Below are 24,543 nucleotides of genomic sequence, written 5' to 3' on the forward strand. Positions count from 1 at the left end.
ACTTTGGGAATGCGGGAAGGGATCCGCAAACTTAGGAATTTAATGCCAGCCCCAGGAAGATGTAGTCTGGAACTAGGATTATGAATTTGACATGGTGCTTTCCGTACATTGGAAACCTCAGGGGAAGATGGGTGACCTTTACGGAGAAAGGAGGGACTGAGGACCACCCGGACCACTGCTCGTCCCACGCACGAACGCCACACACTAGTCGGAAACCTCCCCATGACCCTTCCAGGGCTCCCGCGCAATCTGGGGAGACACGGGGCCGCGGGGGTGGAGTTGCCCAGAGAGGGCGCCGGGGCCGCAGGCGTAGCGCAGGAACAGGACGGACACCAGGGGTCCCAGATGCCGGCCCAGCCCCACTCTGCGGCCGAGGGCACCGAGGGCCCAGCTGCGCCAGAGGGACCCGGGTCCCAGACCCCAAAGTCGCCGAGCGGAGCCCCGGGTGCCGCCACAGCTGGTTCCGGCCGGTTCCAACCTGTCCCTCCTCAGGTCTCAACACCGGTCCCGCACACACCATTTTCCGGCTTCCAGGTGTCTGGCCGTCCTCCCTCATCCTATCCAGCGTTGGCCACGGCGCTAGTAGCAGGAGCTATCACGGACAGGTAATGGTCGAAGCGCCCAGCAACCTCGCTGCGTAACGGCGTACGACGTCCACCTGTTTTGTGACGCGTTGCCCCACCCACCTTCCACGTGGCGCTTCTGATTGGGCAGTTCACGAAGCCCCGCCCTCTTCACCTGGAGTCACAGAGCTGCGAAAGGTCACGTCGCTGGGAAAACCCTGCTTCAGTCCGGGAGGAAACCAGTCCCAGGCAGGGGCAGTCGCGTAGAAGCCGAACTTGTTCCTAGCCTCTCGATGGACTCTGGCATCCTGTCGCAGCTGTTTCTGAACGCGGGGTCACAAGTTTGAGCAGCGAATTCTAGCCTCAGTTGCCAGATGTACTGACCCTTTAAGGAACAAGTCCACAGCAAGAGGGTCACCCAGGCAAGTCCAGATGGGAACAAGAGGGTCTGACTCCTCCAGGGGCCAGGGACTTGGCCTGAGTCTAGAGGGCACTCGTGGAACTGTGAGCCCCGTTCACAAACACAAACACTTAAAAATGACCTCACCGTGTGTAATAAGAGTCTAGCTCCATTCTGATATTGACGGCTAACGGCATTGAGACCTCCACCCATCTCTTCCCCAGTCCCCACACATTTACAATCTCTTTGAACCCCACATCCCTAGCATGGATGCAAGGACGCGTATCAGACTAACCACAGCTGTGAGATAGTTCAATTAAACTCTGAAGTGTACATTTCACACTAAAGGAAAATTTATTTTAGATAGGTTACAGATTGTGTTCCCAGAGAACTTTGAAATGTAAACAACTATGATATACCTAAGGTAATTGAATTCCTATTTTCACTGATACAAAAATGAACAATAAAAAGTGATGTAAATTAGGGTATATCTGGAAACTCAGTATGTTTAACAGATTAGATCAAAAATCTGAAGTCATATTTATTTGAAAAGCTACATAAAAAAACACGACACAATGCACCCCTTTTAAGCGTACAATTCAGTAAAGTATATTCAAAGACGCAAACAGATAGTCGTCACCACAATTACAGAACTTTTTTTTTTTTTTTTTTTTTTGAGATGGAGTCTACTCTGTCGCCCAGGCTGGAGTGCAGAATGCAATGGTGCGATCTCGGGTCACTACAACCTCCGCTTCCCAGGTTCAAACGATTCTCCTGCCTCAGCCTCCAGAGTAGCTGGGATTACAGGTGCACACCACCATGCCTGGTTGATTTTTCTATTTTTAGTGGAGACGGGGTTTCACTATGTTGACCAGGCTGGTCTCGAACTCCTGACCTCAAGTGAGTTGCCTGCCTCAGTCTCCCAAAGTGCTGGGATTACAGGCATGAGCCACTGTACCTGGCCTAGAACATTTTCATTACCTCAAAAAAGAAACTCCTGGCAGGGCACGGTGGCTCATGCCTATAATCCCAGCATTTTGGGAGGCCAAGGCAGGAGGATAGCTTGAGCCCAGAAGCTCATGACCAGCCCTGACAAAGGAGCAAAACCCCATCTCTGAAAAAAAAAAAAAAATTAATTGGGCATGGTGGTACACACCTGTGTTCTCAGCTACTCGGGTGGCTGAGATGGGAGGATTGCTTGAATCCAGAAGTTTGAGAGTGCAGTGAGCCATGACGGCCTGGGCTACAGAGCAAAACCCCATCTCTTAAAAAAGAAAACATTAGGCTGGGCGCGGTGGCTCAAGCCTGTAATCCCAGCACTTTGGGAGGCCGAGATGGGCGGATCACAAGGTCAGGAGATCGAGACCATCCTGGCTAACACGGTGAAACCCCATCTCTACTAAAAAATACAAAAAACTAGCCGGGCATGGTGGCGGGCGCCTATAGTCCCAGCTACTCGGGAGGCTGAGGCAGGAGAATAGCGTGAACTGGAAAGGCGGAGCTTGCAGTGAGCTGAGATCCGGCCACTGCACTCCAGCCTGGGCGACAGAGCAAGACTCCATCTCAAAAAAAAAAAAAAAGAAAGAAAACATTAAAAATCACAAACAAAAAAACAAAGCGGCTGCTCTATTTTCCATTCTCACCAGCAGTGTATGAGGGTTCCAAATTCTTCATATCCTTGACATGTGTTATCTCTTTTTCATTCTACCTATCCTAGTGGGTTTGAAGTGGCATTTCATTGCCTTTTTGTTTAGCATTTACTTAATGATGTCCAGTATCTTTTCAGGTCCCCTTGCTCAGTTTTTTATCTTCCTTAGAAAAATGTATATTCAGCTGGGTGCTGTGGCTCACTCCTGTAATCCCAGCACTTTGGAAGGCCGAGGTGGGCCGATCACTTCACCCTAGGAGTTTTGAGACCAGCCTGGCCAACATGGCAAAACCCATCTTGACTCAAAATACAAAAATTAGCCAGGTGTGGTGGCACATACCTGTAATCCAAGCTACTCCAGAGCAAAACCATGTCCCCTCCACCTCCAGAAAAAGAGTTAGCTGTAAAACAGGCTCTGGCAAATCCTTCAGGAAGTATTCTGAAAAGTTTTTTTGTTGCGGTTTTTTGGGGTTTTTTTTGAGACAAAGTCTTGTCCTGTCAGGAGGCTGCGGCAGGAGAATCACTTGAACTGGGGAAGTGGAGGTTGCAGTGAGCCGAGATCGCGCCACTACACTCCAGCCTGGGTCACAGAGTGAGACTCTGTCTCAAAAAAAAAATTACCCAGGGTAGAATTAAGTTCACCTCTTCACTCCATCAGAGAAATTTTTTGCTTCCTTAAGTAGGAGTCAAACAACCTAAAAGCAGCATAAATCCTGCAATAAATTCTTTTAACTACCCTCTTATTGATACACCTCACAGTCATTACTGTTTTGTGGTGGTTTTTTTTTTTTTTTTTTTTTGAGACAGTCTCACTCTGTTACCCAGGCTGGAGTACAGTGGTGCGCTGGGCTCACTGCAACCTCCACTCCCAAGTAGCTGGGATTACAGATGTGTGCCACCACACCAGGCTAATTTTTGTATTTTTAGTAGAGACAGGTTGTTGCTATGTTGTCCAGGCTGGTCTCCAATTCCTGGTCTCAAGTGATCTGCCTGCATTGGCCGCCCAAAATGCTGGTATTACAGGTGTGAACCACCGTGCCCGGCCTGTGGTAGTATTACCACAATTTATTACATCCTGTTTGACAACAGGTACATTCCTGATAGTCGTTGGAAAGAAATCACTCACAACATGATTTGACTTTTGGTATTATGCATATGAAAAACTACTATCATCATAAAAGTTGTAATCGAATAAGCATGAAAACTAAAATTTATGAGAAAAAAGAGGCCTGAAGTTGTAAGCTCACAGTAATGTTGACTCACAATGTTGGACAAAGAGCTTAATTATAAAGTTTATCTGATCCATGATTGGAATGGGTATTTTAATATATATTCTCAATAAATACAAAACTCACTAGGATAGTAAGCAAGTTGTTTGCACACTGTTAATATTTCTAAGAAATGTGTGAGAACTTTTGTTTGAGGAAGACATGTATATTGTTTGTAATCACATATAATCAAACATAATTCAAAATAAACTGAGGGACTACATTCAGCTATAACAGGACACACCCACAATGTTTCTGTAATGAATAAGGTGCTTATTCTCACATGAAAGAATGGGGTGAGACCCATCTCTGCATAATGCGGCAGAGGAACAAGCTTCATGTAGGGTTTTTGGTTTTGTCTTTGGATAGTGCTATTGTAGATCTCAACCTGCATCAGTAACACTCACTATCCCTATGGACAAAAATGTTTATGTACAAACTGGACCGTACAGGAACCAAGTACGTCAGATCATCAGACTATTCCCAAGTACAGATCATCAGACTATTCCCAACAATGACAATATAAACTGATTACTTGGCAGATACATTAGGGCTTTCAGGGATATCCAAATGGCAGCTGAATCTTGGATATGAAGCTTGTAAGAATGTCTATGGAAATCTATAACTTTGAGAACATGGAGGTGAAGTGGCTGGTGGTAGATTAGAGAATATTCTTTTTTTTTTTTTTTTTGAGACAGGCTCTCATTCTGTACTCTTGTCACCCAGGTTGGAGTGCAGTGGCGTGATCTTGGCTCACTGCAACCTTCACTTCCCCGGCTCAAGCAATTCTGCTGCCTCAGCTGGGACTATAAGCATGCGATACCACATCCAGCTAATTTTTGTATTTTTAGTAGAGACAGGGTTTCACCATGTTGACCATGCTAGTCTCAAACTCCTGATCTCAGGTGATCCGCCCGCTTTGGCCTCCCAAAGTGCTAGAATTACAGGTGTGAGCCACCACATCCGGCTGAGGATACTCTTGATTGGCAGGGCAAAGAATCAGGAAAATGGGCTAGATGACCATGTCCAAATAGCCCATATGAATCTGTCTCTCCGTATGATGCCTCCAAAATCTGACTAATGCCTTCTTCACTTCTGCAATCTAACCTTCTGGGAATTTAGGCTTTGATGCACTCTACATGTAACCATAAAAGAAATAAATTCTGGGCCAGGCACAGTGGCTTATGCCTGTAATCCTAGTGCTTTAAGAGGCTGAGGCTAGAGGGTGACTTGAGGCCAGGAGTTTGAGACCAGTCTGGGCAACACAGCAAGACACCATCTCTACTAAAAAAAGATTAAAAACCAAAAACAAAAACATTAGCTGGGCTTGGTGGCACATACCTATAGTTCCAGCCATTTGGGAGGCTGAGGTTGGAAGACTATCTGAGCTCAAGAGTTTGAGGTTACAGTGAGCCACAATTGTGCCATTGCACTCCAGCCTGGGTGACAGAGTGAGACCCCATTTCAGAAAGAAAGAAAGAAAAAAAGAAAGAAATGAAGTCTGAAAAGTTTAGTTCCCATTACCCAGATTGACATGACACAATTCATGAAAGGCATCTCCCATTCTAGATTTTATTATCCTATCATAGCTGTCTCCTTATCCCAAAATCAATTATACAAAGAACAGCCAGAATAAATAACAAGGAGTAAAGAACAACAGGTTAAAATAATAATTCACGAGACTACAGTCTATGATAAACTTTACATATTTAGAATGAATACCAACTCTTTAATAAGAACAAAAATAAAATTCTTTGAGCCAAGAAAAAAAAAAATGGGCTAACTGTGATGGCTCACACATGTAACCCCAGCACTTTAGGAGGCTGAGGCAGGTGGATCACTTGAGGTCAGGAGTTTAAGACCAGCCTGGCCAACATGGTGAAACCCCATCTCTACTAAAAACACAAAAAATTAGCCAGGTGTGGTGGCACATGGCTGTAGTCCCAGCTTCTTAGGAGGCTGAGGTGGGATAATCACTTGAACCCAGAAGGCAGAGGTTGCAGTGAGCCGAGATTGCACCACTGTACTCCAGCTTGGGCAACAGAGCACAGAGCGAGACCCTGTCTCAAAAAGAAAAAAGAAGAAAAAAGGAAAAAAAAGGAGTTGTTCCAATAAATATGATGGAATATATATAATGTGGGAAGGGAATCAAGAACCTGCTAAATGAAGCAAGTAGGTTCATACTAACATTTATTAAGACTTATTTTTCAGTGGTCCTCAATTACAGAACAATTAAGCAACCATATACAATTTAACAGACCTGAATATGAGAAACACATTTAAATTCATCGTTGGATTAAACACATTTCAAAATGGAAAGACAAATATTTTAATTACTGACCTAAAACAGTAATTACCTATGAAATTCATGCACTATTGCTTTCAGATTACTTACAGGATTATATCAACTTAACATTTCTTTGTGAGATTAAGCATTTGAAATCCAGAGAGAACTATTTTAAATATGAGCCACTAATTAACAAAATATACATATAGCTTCTACATTTCCATCAGGTTATTATGTATTTTCTAGAGACTACATGACCCGCTATGCATTAGGCTTTTTGAAGTACTTACATTTATAGGATTTTGCTATATTATAAGTCTTTGAATGACTTTTTTTTTTTTTTTTTGAGATGAGGTCTTGCTATGTTTTGCACACTTGAAACTCCATCTCAAACTCCTGACCTCAAGTGATCCTCCTGCCTCAGCCTCCCAAAGTGCTGGGATTACAGGTGTGAGCCACCACACCCAGCCAGAGCCGAAACACCTGTTCAAATTCAATACCTCAACTAATGAGGCCCTGCTGGGATTGAAACCCAGCATCTCCTGTTTGCCAGACAAGTACTTTAATCCACGAAGCCACAGAGCCCTCAAATGACTTTAAAAGTATATTATAATGGAAAACCTTCCTCGTGGTTTTCACATTTATAGAGTTTTGATCCAGAGTGCATTCTTACATGTTGTTGAAAGCATGTAGGCTGGTTAAAAACGTTTGGACATTACTTATATTCAAGAGCTTTCTCTCCTCTGTGTGTTCTTTCATGGCTTCAAGTGGAACTAAAATGACTAAAGGCTCTCCCACACTCTTTACATTTACCAGGGTTCTCTCCACTATGCATTCAATGTGTGACAGGATTGTATGATGATAAAACCTTTCCTACACTCTTTACACAGGATTTCTCTCAAATACGGGTTCCCTTCCAGAAAGCATTTGTTCGGTTTTCTCCGTGATGAGTTATTTCCTGTATTTGAAAGGAACTAAAATGATTGAAAGCTTTCCCATGTTACTTACATTTATATGGCTTCTCTCCAGAATTCTTTCTTTCATGTATTAAAAAAGGCACCAACAGAATTTCATGCTTTCCCACATTACTTACATTCATAGGGCTTCTCTTCAGTGAGTATTTTAATGTATCTGACATGAACCCAGAGCATTAAAGGCTTTCCCACATGCATTTATAAGGTGGTCCATCTTCAGCATGTGTTAACATGTGTCTCTGAAAGCTGGCACGGCAAGAATAGGCTTTCCCACATTCCTTACAATGATAGGGTTTCTGTCCAGTGTGAGTCCTTTCATGTAGTCGAAAGGAACTAGAAGATCTAAAGGCTTTACCACATCGCTTACATTCAAAGGGTTTCTCACCAGTGTGAATCATTTCATGTGTTCGAAAGGAGTTGAGATAACTGAAGGCTTTCCCACATTGCTTACACTCATAGGGTTTCTCTCCAGTATGAGTTCTTTCATGTATTCGAATTGATGTCGAAGAAACGAAAGCTTTACCACAATGTTTACATACATAGGGTTTCTCTCCAGTGTGAGTTCTTTCATGTATTCGAAATGGACTCAGAGAATGAAAGGGTTTCCCACATACCTTACATTTGTAAGGTCCTTCTCCAGTATGCTTTATCATGTGTCTTCGCATACTGGGGATGCAGCTGAATGCTTCCCCACATTCCTTACATTCATAGGGTTTTTCTCCAGTGTGAGTCCTTTCATGTATTTGAAAAGTACTGGCGGATCTAAAGGCTTTACCACATTGTTTACATACAAAGGGCTTCTCGCCAGTGTGAATTCTTTCATGTAGTCGAAGGGAGGGGAGATAACTGAAGGCCTTCCCACACTGCTTGCATTCATAAGGTTTCTCTCCAGTATGGGTTCTTTCATGTATTCTTAAGGTTGGGGAACAACTGAAGGCTTTACCACATTGCTTACATTTAAAGGGTTTCTCTCCAGTGTGAATTCTTTCATGTACTTGAAATGAACTCAGAGAATGAAAGGGTTTCCCACATACCTGACATTTATAAGGCCCATCTCCCGTGTGCTTTATCATGTGTCTTCGAACACTTGTGATACAAGTGAAGGCTTTTCCACATTCCTTACATTCATAGGGTTTCTCTCCAGTGTGACTTCTTTCATGTGTTCGAAATCTACTGGGATAATCAAAAGCTTTCCCACACACCTTACATTTATATGGTGTATATCCACTGTGTGTGATAATGTGTCTTCTAATTCTTTTGAGAGAAAAGAAGGTTTTTCCACATTCCTTACAATCATAGAGTTTCTCTCCAGTGTGAATTATCTCATGTGTTCGAAAGGAGTGGTGAGAACTGAAGGGTTTCCAACATTGGTTACGTGTATCTGGTTTCTCTCCATATTCCTGATACTCCTTTGGTTCATGTCCACTGTGATCTCTGATGTGTCTATTAAGGGATGAGTGACCCATGCTGACTTCTCCATATACAAAGCTTTCACAGAGTTTCACTCCAGGAATTTTCTTGCTCAGATTCTGATTTGCAAACTGGCTAAAAATTCCTCCACGCTGACTACCGTCTTTACTTTGATAGAATCTTTCTAACATATGACTTCTGTAAAAAATGAGAAGGACGTTACTAAGGATTTGTTAACCGTTTTATATTAATAGCTATTAAACTTGCATTTTCAATATTATCAGGTAAAGCGTAGACTTGATGCCAAGTCTGATTTGAGTATGAATGGATTCAATGCTCTGCAATGGGCTTGGCCACAACTATCACTCAAACAGTGATACTCCTAAATAGACTTTCTTAATTCTCTTGCCAAATGAATGTTTTTATAAAAACTGAACATCTGTTTACACTGAAGAATATGTATTTGGGGAAACTATTCTAAAAATAAATCAATTTGAAGCTTGGCTTATCAGTTATGTTTGCCTGTTTTTAAAATTTCATGACATGCTGAGATACTTTCAAGGGAATTTGCTTTCTCTGAGTACAAATTACCTTAGATTTCTCCTTCGGTGTTTGTAGTGATCTTTAATGTTCTTGTCCTTCCATTTTTTCCCTAAAACAGAGACCCAGAAAAATTCTGAATTAGTGCAAAATTATAGAAAAATTATTAGATTCTAGGTTCATGTTACCCTGTGACTATGCCTGTTTTAGCCCCCCAAGTATTCTTCCTCCATGATAGAAACCATGGAACAGCGTCACTGCACAAGAAACACTTCTTCTCTAATTGACTAAGTGATGGAATTATATAATCCTTACCTATAGAGGCCAGATTCCTCATGGTTTCCCACATCACATCTCTGTAGAGATTCTTCTGGGAAGGATCCAGCAAAGCCCACTCCTCCTGGGTGAAGTTCACATCTACATCCTCAAAGGCCACCGAGTCCTGAAACATCCCACACATGTGGAGAGGAGAATGGGTGAGACAGACAGGGCTGGGGAACTTTACTCAATTCATAAGAAGTTCACGTTTCAGGGGTCTCCAAACATTTACTCCACTGTTTGGTCAGCATACTCACTTCCTTCCACACAGCAACTCTCATACTAGCATTGAACTATTGGGTAGAGCAATAGCAGTGTCTGATATCTTTCTTGATGGTGGTTCCAAGGAGTAATACGTGCTGCCTGAGTCACATCTAATGTCTGCTCGTACAGTGGACCGGGAGAACCTGTCATAACAAAGTCCTACCACCTAGTGAGGAAAAGAGTTTATACTAGCAGTCCTGAGACTGCTTACCCTTAAAAAAAGGCTCCTCACTCCTGACGACGTTCATCTGAGGTAGGAGACGAACAGGACTTGTTTTCTGATCACAACCCTACCCACCAAAACAGGATCTGGCGCAGGCAGGTTAAAGTAAAGAAAGTGGCCAAAACCAGATGACGAGAATGGAGATCTCTAGAGGCTCTCGCTCATTAGCATAAAACCTTCCCACCAATGCTATGACAGTTTACAAATGCCATGGCAATGACCTGAAAGTTATCACTCCTTCCTTAGAAAGTTTTAAATAACCCACCCCTTAATTTGCATATAATCGAAAGTGGGTATAAACATAGTTGCCAAGAGCCCATATGTTGCTGACTCTGGGTGTACTGCCTATGAGTTAACACTGATCCACAAAGACCAGTACTGTTAAATAAAGGACTGCTCTCTAACACCATTGGCCTGCCCTTGAATTCTTCCCTGGGCAAAGCCAGAAACCATCCTGGGATAAGCCCCAATTTTAGGGCACGCCTGTCCTGCATCATATCCATTCCTGGTATCTGGCAAATGGATTTGGGGAAGGAGCCCAATGACCTCTATAAGAGTAGCTTAGTGCCTAAACTTTTTATGGAAAAAATATGAAAATTTCTGGTCTCCCACCTTCCGAGAGTTTGAGATTTTGTTACACGCGTAACCCATACTGCCCACCTGATGAGCCCCCAGAAACACTCTAGGAAGCATTTCACATGTGTTCTCACAATTGGTCACTAGGAAAATTAATCCTATCTTCTGTTATTACACTAAGAGAGAATACTCACAAGCTCATACCTATCCTGCAGATCAAATATAATTAAGTACTAAATGAAGGATTTTTTACCATCTTTTTTTTTTTGAGATGGAGTCTGGCTCTCAGTCGTCCAGGCGGGAGTGCAGTGGTGCAATCTCGGCTCACTGCAAGCTCCGCCTCCCGAGTTCAAGCCATTCTCCTGCCTCAGCTTCCCGAGTAGCTGGGACTACAGGTGCTCGCCACCATACCCAGCTAATTTTTTGTATTTTTTAGTAGAGACGGAGTTTCGTGTTAGCCAGGATGGTCTCGATCTCCTGACCTTGTGACCTTGTGATCCGCCCACCTTGGACTCCTGAAGTGTTGGGATTACAGACGTGAGCCACCAGGCCCGTGCCCGGCTTTTTTTTTTTTTTTTTTGATGGAGTCTTGCTTGGTCGCCCAGGCTGGTCGCCCAGGCTGGAGTGCAGTGGCAGGGTCTTGGGTAACTGCAACCTCTGCCTCCCAGGCTCAAGCAATTATCCCGCCTCAACCTCTTGAGGAGGTGGGAGTACAGGCATGTGCCACCACACTCAGCTAATTTTTGTATTTTTAAATATGGATGGGGTTTCACCATGTTGGCCAGGCTGGTCTCAAACTCCTGACCTCAAGTGATCTGCCAGCCTCGGCCTCCCAAAGTGCTGGGATGACAGGCGTGAGCCACTGCACCCAGCTTCATGAATCTTCACTAAATTGGTAAAAATAAATTGGTGAATTCACCAATTTATCTACCTATTTTCTCATCAAAATGTATTCAGTGGCCAGGTGAACTGGATTATACCTGTAATTCCATCATGTTGGGAGGTTGAGGCAGAAGGACTGTTTGAGCCCAGGAGTTCAAGATCAGTTTGGGCAATGCAGTGAGAACCTCCGTCTCTACAAAATTTTAAAAATCAGCCAGCAGTGCTGGTGCACGCCTGTAGTCCCAGCTACTCAGGAGGCTGAGGTGAGAGGACTGCTTGAGCCCAGGAGTATGAGAATGCAGCAAGCTATGATGGGTGCCACTGCACTCCAACTTGGGCAAAAGAGGAAGACCCTGTCTCAAAATAGATAGATAGATACATACATACATAGATACATAGATAGATTCAGTTATGTGAAGCCATAATCAAGAGTGATTCTCCCGGCTGGGTGCGGTGGCTCAAGCCTGTAATCCCAGCACTTTGGGAGGCCGAGATGGGCGGATCACAAGGTCAGGAGATCGAGACCATCCTGGCTAACACGGCGAAACCCCGTCTCTACTAAAAATACAAAAAATTAGCCGGGCGAGGTGGCGGGCGCCTGTAGTCCCAGCTACTCGGGAGGCTGAGGCAAGAGAATGGCGTAAACCCGGGAGGCGGAGCTTGCAGTGAGCTGACATTCGGCCACTGCACTCCAGCCCGGGTGACAGAGCAAGACTCCGTCTCAAAAAAAAAAAAAAAAAGAGTGATTCTCCCTATTTCTCTGAGCTTTTTCTCTCTGTAGCCTTCTCAAGGCTAAACTCTAGGATTCTATTTGAAATCACAAAAAAGGGGCTGGGAGCGGTGGCTCACGCCTAAAATCCCAGTACTTTGGGAGGCCAAGGTAGGAGGATCACTTGAGCTTAGGAGTTTGAGACCAGCCTGGGCAACATGGTGAAACCCTATCTCTACAAAAAATTAGCCAGTCGTGTAGTCTGCACCTATGGTCTAGCTACTTAGGAGGCTGAGGTGGGAGGACTGCTTGAACCAGGGAGGTGGAGGCTGCAGTGAGCCATGATTGTGCCACTGAACTCCAGCCTGGAGCCAGACTGTGTCTCAAACAAATAAACAAACAAAAACAACAACAAAATCACAAAAAAGAACAGACTGAGAAACTTACTGCATATTTTTCTGGGGGAAAAAAATTAAATACAAATTTTTAACAAATATAAGGGTAGATATTTATTTTTCTGAGATCCACCTCTTATCTCTTTGGAAATATTTTAGCCTAACTTTCAAGCTTTAATGGTAAAATACATTTTACATGATGAAGTAAGTAAACAAATCTTCTTAATGTGACAAAATCAGGGAAAGCCACTGCTGACCTGGAACACAGAGAAATCTGACTTAACTGCCCAGTCAGGCCATCCTATCACACGGGACATCTCCCCAGCCCCCATCCTGGTGCTGCTCACTGACCCTTCCCAGAGACAGTGGATTGTGCCCCCACCCCCATGCCTAAGTGCATTTTGCTTTTCAAGTTCTTGCATAACCTGGCAGAGGTGGGTTTTCCTTGTCTTTTGGGATCATTTTTCTTGCTTCAAGTACTCTGAAAGAATCCAGAGGGCAAGAATCATTTTCTGTCTTTCCCCTCAACACCTCCATCCAATTAGCTGACCACAAACGTGTCTCCAAAGAATGAAAACTGGGGCTGGAGAAAAACAAGCTGAGTGTCCCAACGGGTGAGCTTTTCAGAGGAAGGGTAAACCATGTCACTGCTTCCAGGCCCAACGCATCCAGCGGGTATCCAGCTCATGAGGGGCCACATGAACTGATACTCACTAGATCCTTCAAGAGACATGGAAGCTGTGGCCTTCTTGGGGCAGCCCCAGTCAGTTCTGAACCCCAGGACCAGGAGAAGAGAGGGCAGGCTGAGGACAATCAACCCTGCAAAGTTTCCAAAGGGGAACCTCAACACCAAGGCATTCTGATAAGGGTTTGCACTTGGGGAAGATAAAGGAGAGACACAAAGGTTTTCGACAAAGGAGTTTCAGACGGTTATTCTCTGCTTACCTCTCAGGCGAAAAGGTCACAAACACAAAAGAAATCTTGGCCGGGCGCGGTGGCTCAAGCCTGTAATCCCAGCACTTTGGGAGGCGGAGACGAGCGGATCACGAGGTCAGGAGATCGAGACCATCCTGGCTAACACAGTGAAACCCCGTCTCTACTAAAAATTACAAAAAACTAGCCGGGCGAGGTGGCGGGCGCCTGTAGTCCCAGCTATTCGGGAGGCTGAGGCAGGAGAATGGCGTAAACCCGGGAGGCGGAGCTTGCAGTGAGCTGAGATCCGGCCACTGCACTCCAGCCCAGGCGACAGAGCGAGACTCCGTCTCAAAAAAAAAAAAAAAAAAAAAAAAAAGAAATCTTTATAAAACAGTCATCCACTGCTTTCTGTAAAAATGATAAACTTAAAATATGATACCTGTCTCTAATGGAGAACGAAGGACAAATACCTTGGCGTGGTGGTTCACGCCTGTAATTACAGCACTTTGGGAGGCCAAGGTGGGTGGACCACTTAAAGTCAGGAGTTTGAGACCAGCCTGGCCAACACAGTGAGACCCCATCTCTACTAAAAAATACAAAAAAATGGCCGGGCTCAGTGGCTCACGCCTGTAATCCCAGCACTTTGGGAGGCCGAGACAAGCGGATCGCGAGGTCAGGAGATCGAGACCATCCTGGCTAACACGGTGAAACCCCGTCTCCACTAAAAATAGAAAAAAAATTAGCCAGGCGCAGTGGCGGGCGCCTGTAGTCCCAGCTACTCTGGAGGCTGAGGCAGGAGAATGGCGAGAACTCAGGAGGCGGAGCTTGCAGTAAGCTGAGATCGCGCCTCTGCCCTCCAGCCTGGGCGACTCAGTGAGACTCCGTCTCCAAAAAACAAAACAAAACAAAAAAAATTAGCTGGGCGTGGTGGCAGGCACCTGTAATCCCAGCTACTGGGGAGGCTGAGGCAGGAAAATCACTTGAACTCAGGAGGCGGAGGTTGCAGTGAGGGGAGACTGCGCCACTGCAGCCTGGGCGACAGAGTGAGACTCCATCTAAAAATAATAATAATAATAAACCAGACAAATAGTTGATAACACTGTGCATTCAAGAACAGAGGTTGGTGTTGGGGACTGCGGAAATTATATCTACAATTAAGGAGTTTGCTGCCAGATCAAGGAGAGTTAGGCTGGGGGTGGGGAGCTCGGAGGTGGATTTCACACCCTGTTTCCCACACATTTGAGCAACTCAGATGAAACAAAATCGGATGCTGATGGCGAAGAGGCCTGGGCCCCTCCAGCCATGTTGGACCCTGGGCCCCTGCACACTTGCCATTTCCCATACTCGCCATTTCCCTTCTTCCGGGGTCTCCTGGGTCCTCCCTCCGGCTGCCACGGCCAGCGCAGAGCACAGAGCCAAGGCAGTGAAGCCAGGAGCCAGAAGAGAAAGGTAATGCAGCCGGTGCAAGAAAAGAAAATTCACAAGATCATACAGGGTGGGGTAAGGTTGGGGGCAGACAGGGCTCTGAGAAGCGCCTGATTGGTCAATAAGTAAGATGCCATCCTGGCGTCCCTAACTGGATATAACTTCAGGCTCCGCCCCCTGTGGCTTGAGGGGTAGAACACGTAAGATGTCTCAACAGAGATCTGACATGGTTCTAGCACACACCCTATGCAGTGGTGCACCTACCTCCAGGTTCCAGATGCCCATGTCCAAAGTCAAGATCACATACTGCACTAAAACTTCTAACCAATGCAAAAATGATGATAAACCATACCTATATGTTTATGGGGAATCATTATTGTTAACCTCAAAAAGGCAGGACTGTCTATATTGCTATGCACTATCTACATCCACACTTAAGCAGTTCCTGAATAGTGCTAAAGACGTAGTAGAGGTAGAAATATAAATGACCAATGGTGACATTTCTTCACTCACTGATGTCGCCACCCTCATATACGCACACCCTCAGCTTCCGTATTATCTCATACTATCATTTACTTTCCTTCGAAGTGCTTATTTCCTTCTTATAAACCAGTCTTACCATTTTTTTCAACCCCTCTCCTTTCTCACAAAAATATAAGCACCAGGATTTCAATAATTTATTCACTTCGTGTTCCTGTATCAGAGCCTTGAGTGCCTGCATCATTTGTGCTTAATTCTAGACGTTTTGAGTCTACAGTTCTGGTATATGAGGCATATGGAAAAATTAGCATCAAGAGCGTATCACCTGAGCAAGAGAGGCTTGATTAGAATAGTGATCATGTCTCTCTCCCTTGCTAGGTTTATATTCTCACAACTTTCCTAGAGTTATTAGCCTAATTTTTTTTTTTTTTTTTTTTTTTTTTTTGAGACGGAGTCTCGCTCTGTCGCCCAGGCTGGAGTGCAGTGGCCGGATCTCAGCTCACCGCAAGCTCCGCCTCCCGGGTTCACGCCATTCTCCTGCCTCAGCCTCCGGAGTAGCTGGGACTACAGGCGCCCACCACCTCGCCCGGCTAGTTTTTTGTGTTTTTAGTAGAGACGGGGTTTCGCCGTGTTAGCCAGGATGGTCTCGATCTCCTGACCTTGTGATCCGCCCGTCTCGGCCTCCCAAAGTGCTGGGATTACAGGCTTGAGCCACCGCGCCCGGCCTATTAGCCTAATTTGACTAATAATGGAGACTTTTAAAAATTATGAGTAGTTGACCGGGCGCTGTGGCTCATGCCTGTAATCCCAGTACTTTGGGAGGCCGAGGCAGGTGGATCACGAGGTTGGGGGATCAAGACCATCCTGGCTAACGTGATGAAACCTCGTCTCTACTAAAAATACAAAAAATTAGCCGGACTTGGTGGCGGGCACCTGTAGTCCCAGCTACTCGGGAAGCTAAGGCAGGAGAATGGTGTGAACCCAGGAGGCAGAGCTTGCAGTGAGCTGAGATTGCGCCACTGCACTCCAGCATGGACGACAGAGCCAGACTCCGTCTCAAAAAAAAAAAAAAAAAAAAAAAAATTATCAATAGTTAGAATTTATGTATTTCAACTGAGGTATGTTATGGGAAGCCATGTCTAATTCATCATAAGAAATATTTCGGCCGGGCGCGGTGGCTCAAGCCTGTAATCCCAGCACTTTGGGAGGCCGAGACGGGCGGATCACGAGGTCAGGAGATCGAGACCATCCTGGCTAACCCGGTGAAACCCCGTCTCTACTAAAAAATACAAAAAACTAGCCGGGCGAGGTGGCGGGCGCCTGTAGTCCCAGCTACTCGGGAGGCTGAGGCAGGAGAATGGCGTAAACCCGGGAGGCGGAGCTTGTAGTGAGCCGAGTTTGTGCCACTGCACTCCAGCCTGGGCAACAGAGCAAAGACTCCGTCTCAAAAAAAAAAAAAAAGAAATATTTCAGTGTTTAGGTAATAAATTTAGCACCACTCCATCTTTTTTACTTCTAGGTAAGAACTATCACAATAACTAAGGCCAAAAATAACCTTGCTTCTTCATATATACAATCCAGAAAAGTTTCTTGCTTCTTTGAATAGCAATTGATACACCTAAAGCAAGCAGAAGTCCTATAAGAAATTCTTTGGGGCCAGGTGTGGTGGCTCATGCCTGTAATCTCAGCAATTTGGGAGGCCAAGGCTGGCAGATCACCTGAGGTCAGGAGTTCGAGACCACCCTGGCCAACATGGAGAAACCTCGTCTCTATAAAAAACACAAAAATTACCCAGGCATGGTGATCTGTGCCTGTAATCCCAGCTACCCCGGAGGCTGAGGCAGGAGAATCGCTTGAACCTGGGAAGCAGAGGTTGCAGTGAGCCGATTGTGCCACTGTACTCTAGCCTGGGTGACAAGCGAGACTCCATCTCCAAAAAAAAAAGAAAAGAAAAAAAAAAAGAAATTCTTTTGAGCTGTCTCCTACTGATACACCACACAGTCACATATGGTTTGCTATCGTATTTATGACTTTTTTTTATACCTTCTTTGACAAGAGGTATGGTCCTTATGATCTTTGGGAAAAGGTTAAAAGCTTGATTTAACTTTTGGTATCATAAGTGAATGAGAAGTAATTCTTGTGATACAAACTGTGACTACATGAGCATGACAATTTATGTGAAAAACACACACCTAAAATTGTATGCACAGAATATTGATTCACAATTTTTGTGTGTATGTGTGAGACGGAGTCTCACTCTGTCACCCAGGCTGGAGTGCAGTAGCACGATCACAGCTCACTGCAAGCTCCGCCTCTTGGGTTCACACCATTCTCCTGCCTTAGCCTCCGAGTAGCTGGGACTACAGGCGCCCGCCACCACGCCCAGCTAATTTTTTGTATTTTTAGTAGAGACAGGGTTTCACCATGTTAGCCAGGATGGTCTCGATCTCCTGACCTTGTGATCCACCCACCTCGGCCTCCCAAAGTACTGGGATTACAGGCGTGAGTCACTACGCCTGGCCCGATTCACGATATTTAACAAATAACACCACAAAGTTATAAAGTTTATTATAAAGTTGATCTGATCCATGATTGCAATGGAATTTTTTTTTTTTTTTTTGAGACAGAGTCTCGCTCGTCGCCCAGGCTGGGGTGCAGTGGCATGATCTCGGCTCACTGCAAGCTCCACCTCCCGGGTTCACACCATTCTCCTGCCTCAGCCTCCCGAGTAGCTGGGACTACAGGTGCCCGCCACCACGCCCAGCTAATTTTTTTTGTATTTTTAGTAGAGACGGGGTTTCACCGTGTTAGCCAGGATGGTCTCGATCTCCTGACCTCGTAATCTGCCTGCCTCGGCCTCCCGAAGTGCTGGGATTACAAGCGTGAGCCACCGCGCCTGGCCTGCAATGGAATATTTTGATATAACTTAGCAGCAAATGAAAAAGACATTAACATTTGTTAGCATACATGCTGTTCGAAACCAGTTAGTAAACTATTTCTAAGAAACACGTCCAAAAACGTTGCTTGAGGAAATAAGGCATACTATGTTTGATCACATACAACGAAACCTAACTCAGGGACTGCATTCAGCTGTGAATAACAGGAAAGGCCCACAATCTTCCTGATATAAGGAAGGTACTTAATCTCACAAAAGAGTTCTGGGTGAAAGCAAACACTGCAGAAAGAGTACATAAACAAGTTCCCATGTAGCTGTTTTTGACAGCACCATTGTGGATGTGGATGTCAAACTAAAAAGCTTTTTAGCACAGCAAAGGACACAACTAACAGAGTGGAAGGGCAGGCAACACACGGAGTGGGAGAAAATACTTGCAAATGATATATCTGATAAGGTGTTAAAATCCAAAATATATAAAGAATTCAAACAGCTCAACAGCAAGAAAACAACCCAATTTTAAATTTTACTTATTTATTTATTCATTTGTTTATTTTTGAGACTGAGTCTCACTCTAACACCCACGTTGGAGGGCAGTGGTGTAATCTTGGCTCACTGCAACCTCTGCCTCCCAGGCTCAAGCCATCCTCCCACCTCAGCTGGGAGTAACTGGGACCACAGGTATGGGCCACCATGCTCAGCTAATTTTTTTCTATATTTGATAGAGATGAGGTTTTGCCATGTTGCACAGGCTGGTCTCAAACTCCCGACCTCATGCAATCCACCTGCCTCAGACTCCCAAAGTGCTGAGATTACAGGCATGAGCCACTGGGCCTGGCCTCCAATTTTTTAAGTGGGCAAAGGATCTAAACAGACATTTCTTAAAGAACACACATAAATGACAAAGACATTCATGAAAAAATGTTTAACATCCTGAATCATTAGGGAAATGCAAACTAAAACCTCAATGAGACAACACTTCACACCTGCTAGAATGACTGTTACCAAAAAGATTTTTAAAAAGGCTGGGCGCAGTGACTCATGCCTGTAATCCCAGCATTTTGGGAGGCCAAGGCAGGCAGATCACGAGGTCAGGATTTCAAGACCAGCCTAGCCAACATGGTGAAACCCCATCTCTACTAAACATACAAAAATTAGCTGGGCATGGTGGTGCATGCCTGTAATCCCAGCTACTCAGGAGGCTGAGGCAGGAGAATTGCTTGAACTGGGACCAGAGAAGTGGAGGTTGCAGTGAGCCAAGATCACACCACTGCACTTCAGCCTGGGCTACAGAGCGAGACTCCGTCTCAAAAAAAAAAAAAAAAAAAAAAAAAAAAAAAAAAAAAGAAATCCCCTACTCAAGTGAGATGTAGCCCAGAAAAGCAAAATTGTTTTCACATTTGAAATTCACAATATTAACAGAATCAGTATCAAAAACATTTGACAAAGGTCAATATTTCAATACCTCTTCCACCATGAAAACACTCAGTAAACTGGAAATGGAAGCGAACTTCTTTTTTTTTTTATTGAGATGGAGTCTCGCTCTGTAGCCCAGGCTGGAGTGCAGTGGCGTGATCTCAGCTCACTGCAAGCTCCGCCTCCCGGGTTCACGCCATTCTCCTGCCTCAGCCTCCCGAGTAGCTGGGACTACAAACGCCCGCCACCTCGTCCGGCTAGTTTTTTGTATTTTTTAGTAGAGACGGGGTTTCACCAGGTTAGCCAGGATGGTCTTGATCTCCTGACCTCGTGATCCACCCGTCTCGGCCTCCCAAAGTGCTGGGATTACAGGCTTGAGCCACCGCGCCCGGCCTGGAAGCAAACTTCTTTAACCTGAAATAAGGTATCCAAGAAAACCTCACTATAACATCATACTGATGGTGACACTGAATGTTTCCCCCTAAGATCAAATACAAGACAAGCATGTCTGTTTTTGACACAGCTATTCAACATGCTAAAAGAGGTGCTACCAGGGCAATCAGGCAAGAAAATGAAATAAAAGCATTCCACATTTCAAAGGGCATACAAACATAGCCTCTGTCTCCCCATCAGACATACAAAATCACTCACATTTTGTCACTGCACATATAGGTGGACACACCCAGGCAGACACACAAATCCTCAGAGATAACACTTCAGAGACATAAACAGGTGCTCGCAGAGACAAACACAGCCCAGGCCTCTCCACTCCTTCCCAGCTTTCTCTCTCTTTCCTTAGGACTAAGCACCACCTGACACATTGCATATTCTACTTATGTCTTTTTTCTTGTCTCCCACCCTGCTTCAGGCAGATAGGGTTATTTGTTCAGCTCTGTTTAATGCAGCACCCACTAGGAGATCTGTTACATAAAAGGAGATTAACACTCATGGAAAGGCTGGGCGCGGTGGCTCAATTCTGTAATCCCAGCACTTTGGGAGGCTGAGGCAAGTGGATCACCTGAGGTCAGGAGTTTGAGACCAGCCTGGCCAACATGGTGAAACCTCATCTCCACTAAAAATACAAAAATTAGCTGGGCGTGGTGGCAAGTGCCTGTAATCCCAGCTCCTGGGGAGGCTGAAGCAGGAGAATCGCTTGAACCAGGGAGATGGAGGTTGCAGTGAGCCGAGATCACACCACTTCACTCCCACCTGGGCAACAAACTCCGTCTCAAAAAAAAAAAAGTACTCATTGAATCAGGAGATCATACACACAGAGTGGTTTTACACAAACCTCATCATAAGCCCACGTTCACTTGATTTTCAGAGTGAATTCTTCAAAACCCATCCTATGTGGCAGAGGAGTATCTCTTAACCTCCAGACCAAAGGTAAGTTTATCCAAATGAGCTGAAAATTTAGGTCCAGGCAAACACTTGTACACAGATGTTTACAGCAGCATTATTCATAATTTTCAAAATTTGGAAGCTACTAAGATGCCTTACAGTAGATAAATGGATACGTAACAGCTACCTCCAGACAATGGAGGTACTAAAAATAAATGAGCTAAAAGGTAATGGAAGAAGCTTAAATGTGTATTACTTTTTAAAAAAAAATTCATGATCACATGCCCGCAAATGGTTATTACTAAGTGGAAGAAACAACTTTGAAAAGACTACATACTGTATGATTCAAACTACATAACACTACAGAAAAGACAGAATCATAAAACAGTACAAAAATCAGTGGTTGCCAGAAGTCAGGGGGCGGGAGGGATAAATAGGTGGATGAAAGGGTTTTTAGGACAATGAAACTACTCTGTATTATACCATAGTAGAAATGATGTCACTGTACAGTTAGTTGTCAAAACTCATAGAATGTACAACTGCAAGAATAAATTCTAATGTAGGCTAGACTTTAGATGACAATGATATCTCAAAATAGGTTCATCAATTGTAACAAATGTACAACTTTGGTGGAGAACGTTGATAGCTGGAGGGGTTGTAACTGAGTGGGAACAGGGGGCATAAGGGAACTCTGTACTATGTGCCCAATTTTGCTGTGAATCTAAAACTATTCTAAAAAGCAAAGTATAAGGCAGTGCACGGTGGCTCACACCTGTAATCCCAGCACTTTGGGAGGCTGAGGCAGGCAGATCCCCTGAGGTCAGGAGTTTGAGATCAGCCTGGTCAACACGGCGAAACCCTGTCTCTACTAAAAATACAAAAATTAGCCAGGCGTGGTGATGCGTGCCTGTAATCCCAGCTACTCAGAAGGCTGAGGCAGGATAATCACTTTAGTCCAGGAGGTGGAGGTTGCAGTGAGCCAAGATGGCATCACTGCACTCCAGCCTGGGCGACAAAGCGAGACTCTGTCTCAAAAAAAAAAAAAAATTGAAAGAAAACAGAATCTCTCTCTCTGCCCTTCGGCTGACCTCGTTTCACTTGCTCTCTTTTCTCTGCAAGGCAGACCATAGAAACCAAAAATACACTCTAATCTACCCCGCCTTTCTGTCTTGGAGCTGGTCAACGTGGCGAAACACTGTCTCTATTAAAAATACAAAAAATTAACTGGGCCTGGTGGTGCATGCCTGTAGTCCCAGCTACTCGGAAGGCTGAGGCAGGAGAACCGCTTGAACCGGGAGGCAGAGGTTGCAGTGAGCTGAGATCACACCATTGTACTCCAGCCTGAGCAACAGAGCAAGATTCCGTCTCAAAAAAAAAAAAAAAAGAAAGAAAGAAATTAATGCTTGTTGTTTCAGGCATCCAGTCTGTGGTTATTTATTACAGCAGCCAAACATGACTAAGATAGCGAAGTTCTTTCCCTAACATACATCAAGGATTTGAAATCTACAGTAATCAGGAGAGTATGGTATTACCAGAGAGATGGACAGACAGACCAATGAAAAATAGCAAAATCTGAAACAAGGGCATCTATTTAAGGCACAAGAACCTGTGACAGAACAGGCATTGTCAGGCAGTGATAGAGATGACAGATACTTTAACACAGGGGCAGGGATAAATGGTTATCTACAAGAGAATATTCAACCCCTTGCATATCATCTAAGTGAAAAAAACACACCCTGCTATTCCCCTCACACCACAACAATCAACACAAAAGGCTTCTGTGACCAACTGTGTGGGGGGTTCTCCACATCAAAAAGCAAGTGATAGGCCAGATGTGGTGGCTCACACCTGTAATCTCAGCACTTTGGGAGGCCAAGGGGGGCAGATCACCTGAGGCCAGGAGTTCAAGACCAGCCTGACCAACATGGAGAAACTCTGTCTCTACTAAAAATAAAAAAGTAGCCAGGTGTGGTAGTACACGCCTGTAATCCCAGCTACTGGGGAGGCTGAGGCAGGAAATCACTTGAACCTGGGAGGCGGAGGTTGCAGTGATCGAGATCATGCCATTGCACTCCAGCCTGGACAACAACAGTGAAACTGTCTCCAAAAAAAAAAAAAAAAGGCAAGTAATTAATTGTGCAGCATATAGCCGCTGGGTATCTGCCAAACTGATTCGATTATGAAGCTACCTACCTGAGGACAGCAGCAGATGCCACAGGTTGAGGGCTCAGTCCTAAGAGACTGACCCCACATATCCAACAGCAGTGGCAAGACCAAGCCTCTGGAACTTCTGACCGACAGCCTTCAAATTGAGGTTCCCATGACACCCTTTTTCGGCTGAATTAACTTGCTAACACAGCTCACAAAATTCGGGAAAACACCTTTACCTGTTTATTAAAAAGTCTATTTTAAAGGTTACAAATAAATAGCCAGGTAGAGATACATAGGGCAAGATCTACAAGGGTCCCAAGCACAGGAGCTTCCATTCCGGTAGAGTTAGGGTACGACTCGCTCCTGGCATGAGGATGAGTTCTTGATCACCTTCCTATAATACAAGTCTCCCTGAGTTTAGCTGTCCAGAAGCTCCCCATACCCCATCCTCTTGGGCCTTTTATATATATAGACATCATTCAGTAGGAATGATAAAAGCATGGCGTTTAGGACAGACATCATTCAATAGGAATGATAAAAGTATGGAACACCTCATAGAAGTGCAATTGGACAACAAGGGTATGGACTAATACTAATAGTGGGAAAACCAATAAGGCCTGTCTGCTCACTCTTCTTAGTCTCTGTGTACATTCTTTCCTCCTGGGTATAGGGTAGGATCCTTTCTGAAGTGGGGGTCTTAAGACCTGCAAAGAGGCAAGGTAAGTCAGAAAATTTCTTTATGGCCAGCTCCAAGACAGAAAGGCAGAGGAAGATCAGAGTATATTTTTAGTCTCTATGGCCTGTCTTGGGGAGAAATAAAGGCTATGAAAGGACTACGGATGAAAGCATATATATATATACACATACATATATAGCTGTTATATATAAAAATCACAATCTATGTAATAATCAGTTAATTGTAGACTTGCCTATTATCCTGAATTCATATAATTTTATGTTACTTCAGTATTTAATTTATTACGTTGGAGCAAAAGTAATTGTTTTGTTTGTTTGTTTGTTTTTTGAGAGAGAGTCTTGCTCTGTTGCCCAGGCTGGAGTACACTGTTGCCATCTCAGCTCACTGCAACCTCCACCTCCCAGGTTCAAGAGATTCTCCTGACTCAGCCTGGGATTACAGGCATGCGCCACCACACCCAGCTAATTTTTGTGTTTTTTAGTAGAGATGGGGTTTTGCCATGTTGGCCAGGGTAGTCTCGAGCTCCTGACCCCAAATGATCCACCTGCCTCGGCCTCCCAAAGTGCTAGGATTACAGGTGTGAGCCACCACGCCCAGGCATTTGTCATTCCTTTTAATATAGGCTTAACTTTCTCATACCAGAAGCAGGGCTCAATCACCCTTGGTACCATTCGCAGTTCTCTACTTCCTCCCAGTTCCTCCATGTGGTTGATCCACTCATCTGCCCTATAGATCGCCTCCCTATGGAATACCTAGATACAATTTACT

General features: G+C 44.6%; 1 protein-coding gene across 2 annotated transcripts in view; it reads right to left on the reverse strand.

The window, feature by feature from the left end:
- Positions 1 to 6,052: 6,052 nt before the first annotated feature.
- Positions 6,053 to 24,543, reverse strand: part of ZNF136 (zinc finger protein 136) — a 30,537-nt gene continuing 12,046 nt past the window's right edge. For both annotated transcript variants that reach the window (XM_007995374.3, XM_007995375.3), the window contains 3 exons: positions 9,406 to 9,532; positions 9,142 to 9,202; positions 6,053 to 8,748 (listed from right to left, as the gene is read on the reverse strand). In XM_007995374.3, the coding sequence (XP_007993565.1) occupies positions 7,317 to 8,748; positions 9,142 to 9,202; positions 9,406 to 9,532 (1,620 nt within the window). In that variant the 3' untranslated portion in view covers positions 6,053 to 7,316. The remainder of the gene's footprint in view (positions 8,749 to 9,141; positions 9,203 to 9,405; positions 9,533 to 24,543) is intronic.

Source organism: Chlorocebus sabaeus, chromosome 6 (genome assembly GCF_047675955.1).
Source record: "Chlorocebus sabaeus isolate Y175 chromosome 6, mChlSab1.0.hap1, whole genome shotgun sequence".
NCBI classification, from domain to species: domain Eukaryota; kingdom Metazoa; phylum Chordata; class Mammalia; order Primates; family Cercopithecidae; genus Chlorocebus; species Chlorocebus sabaeus.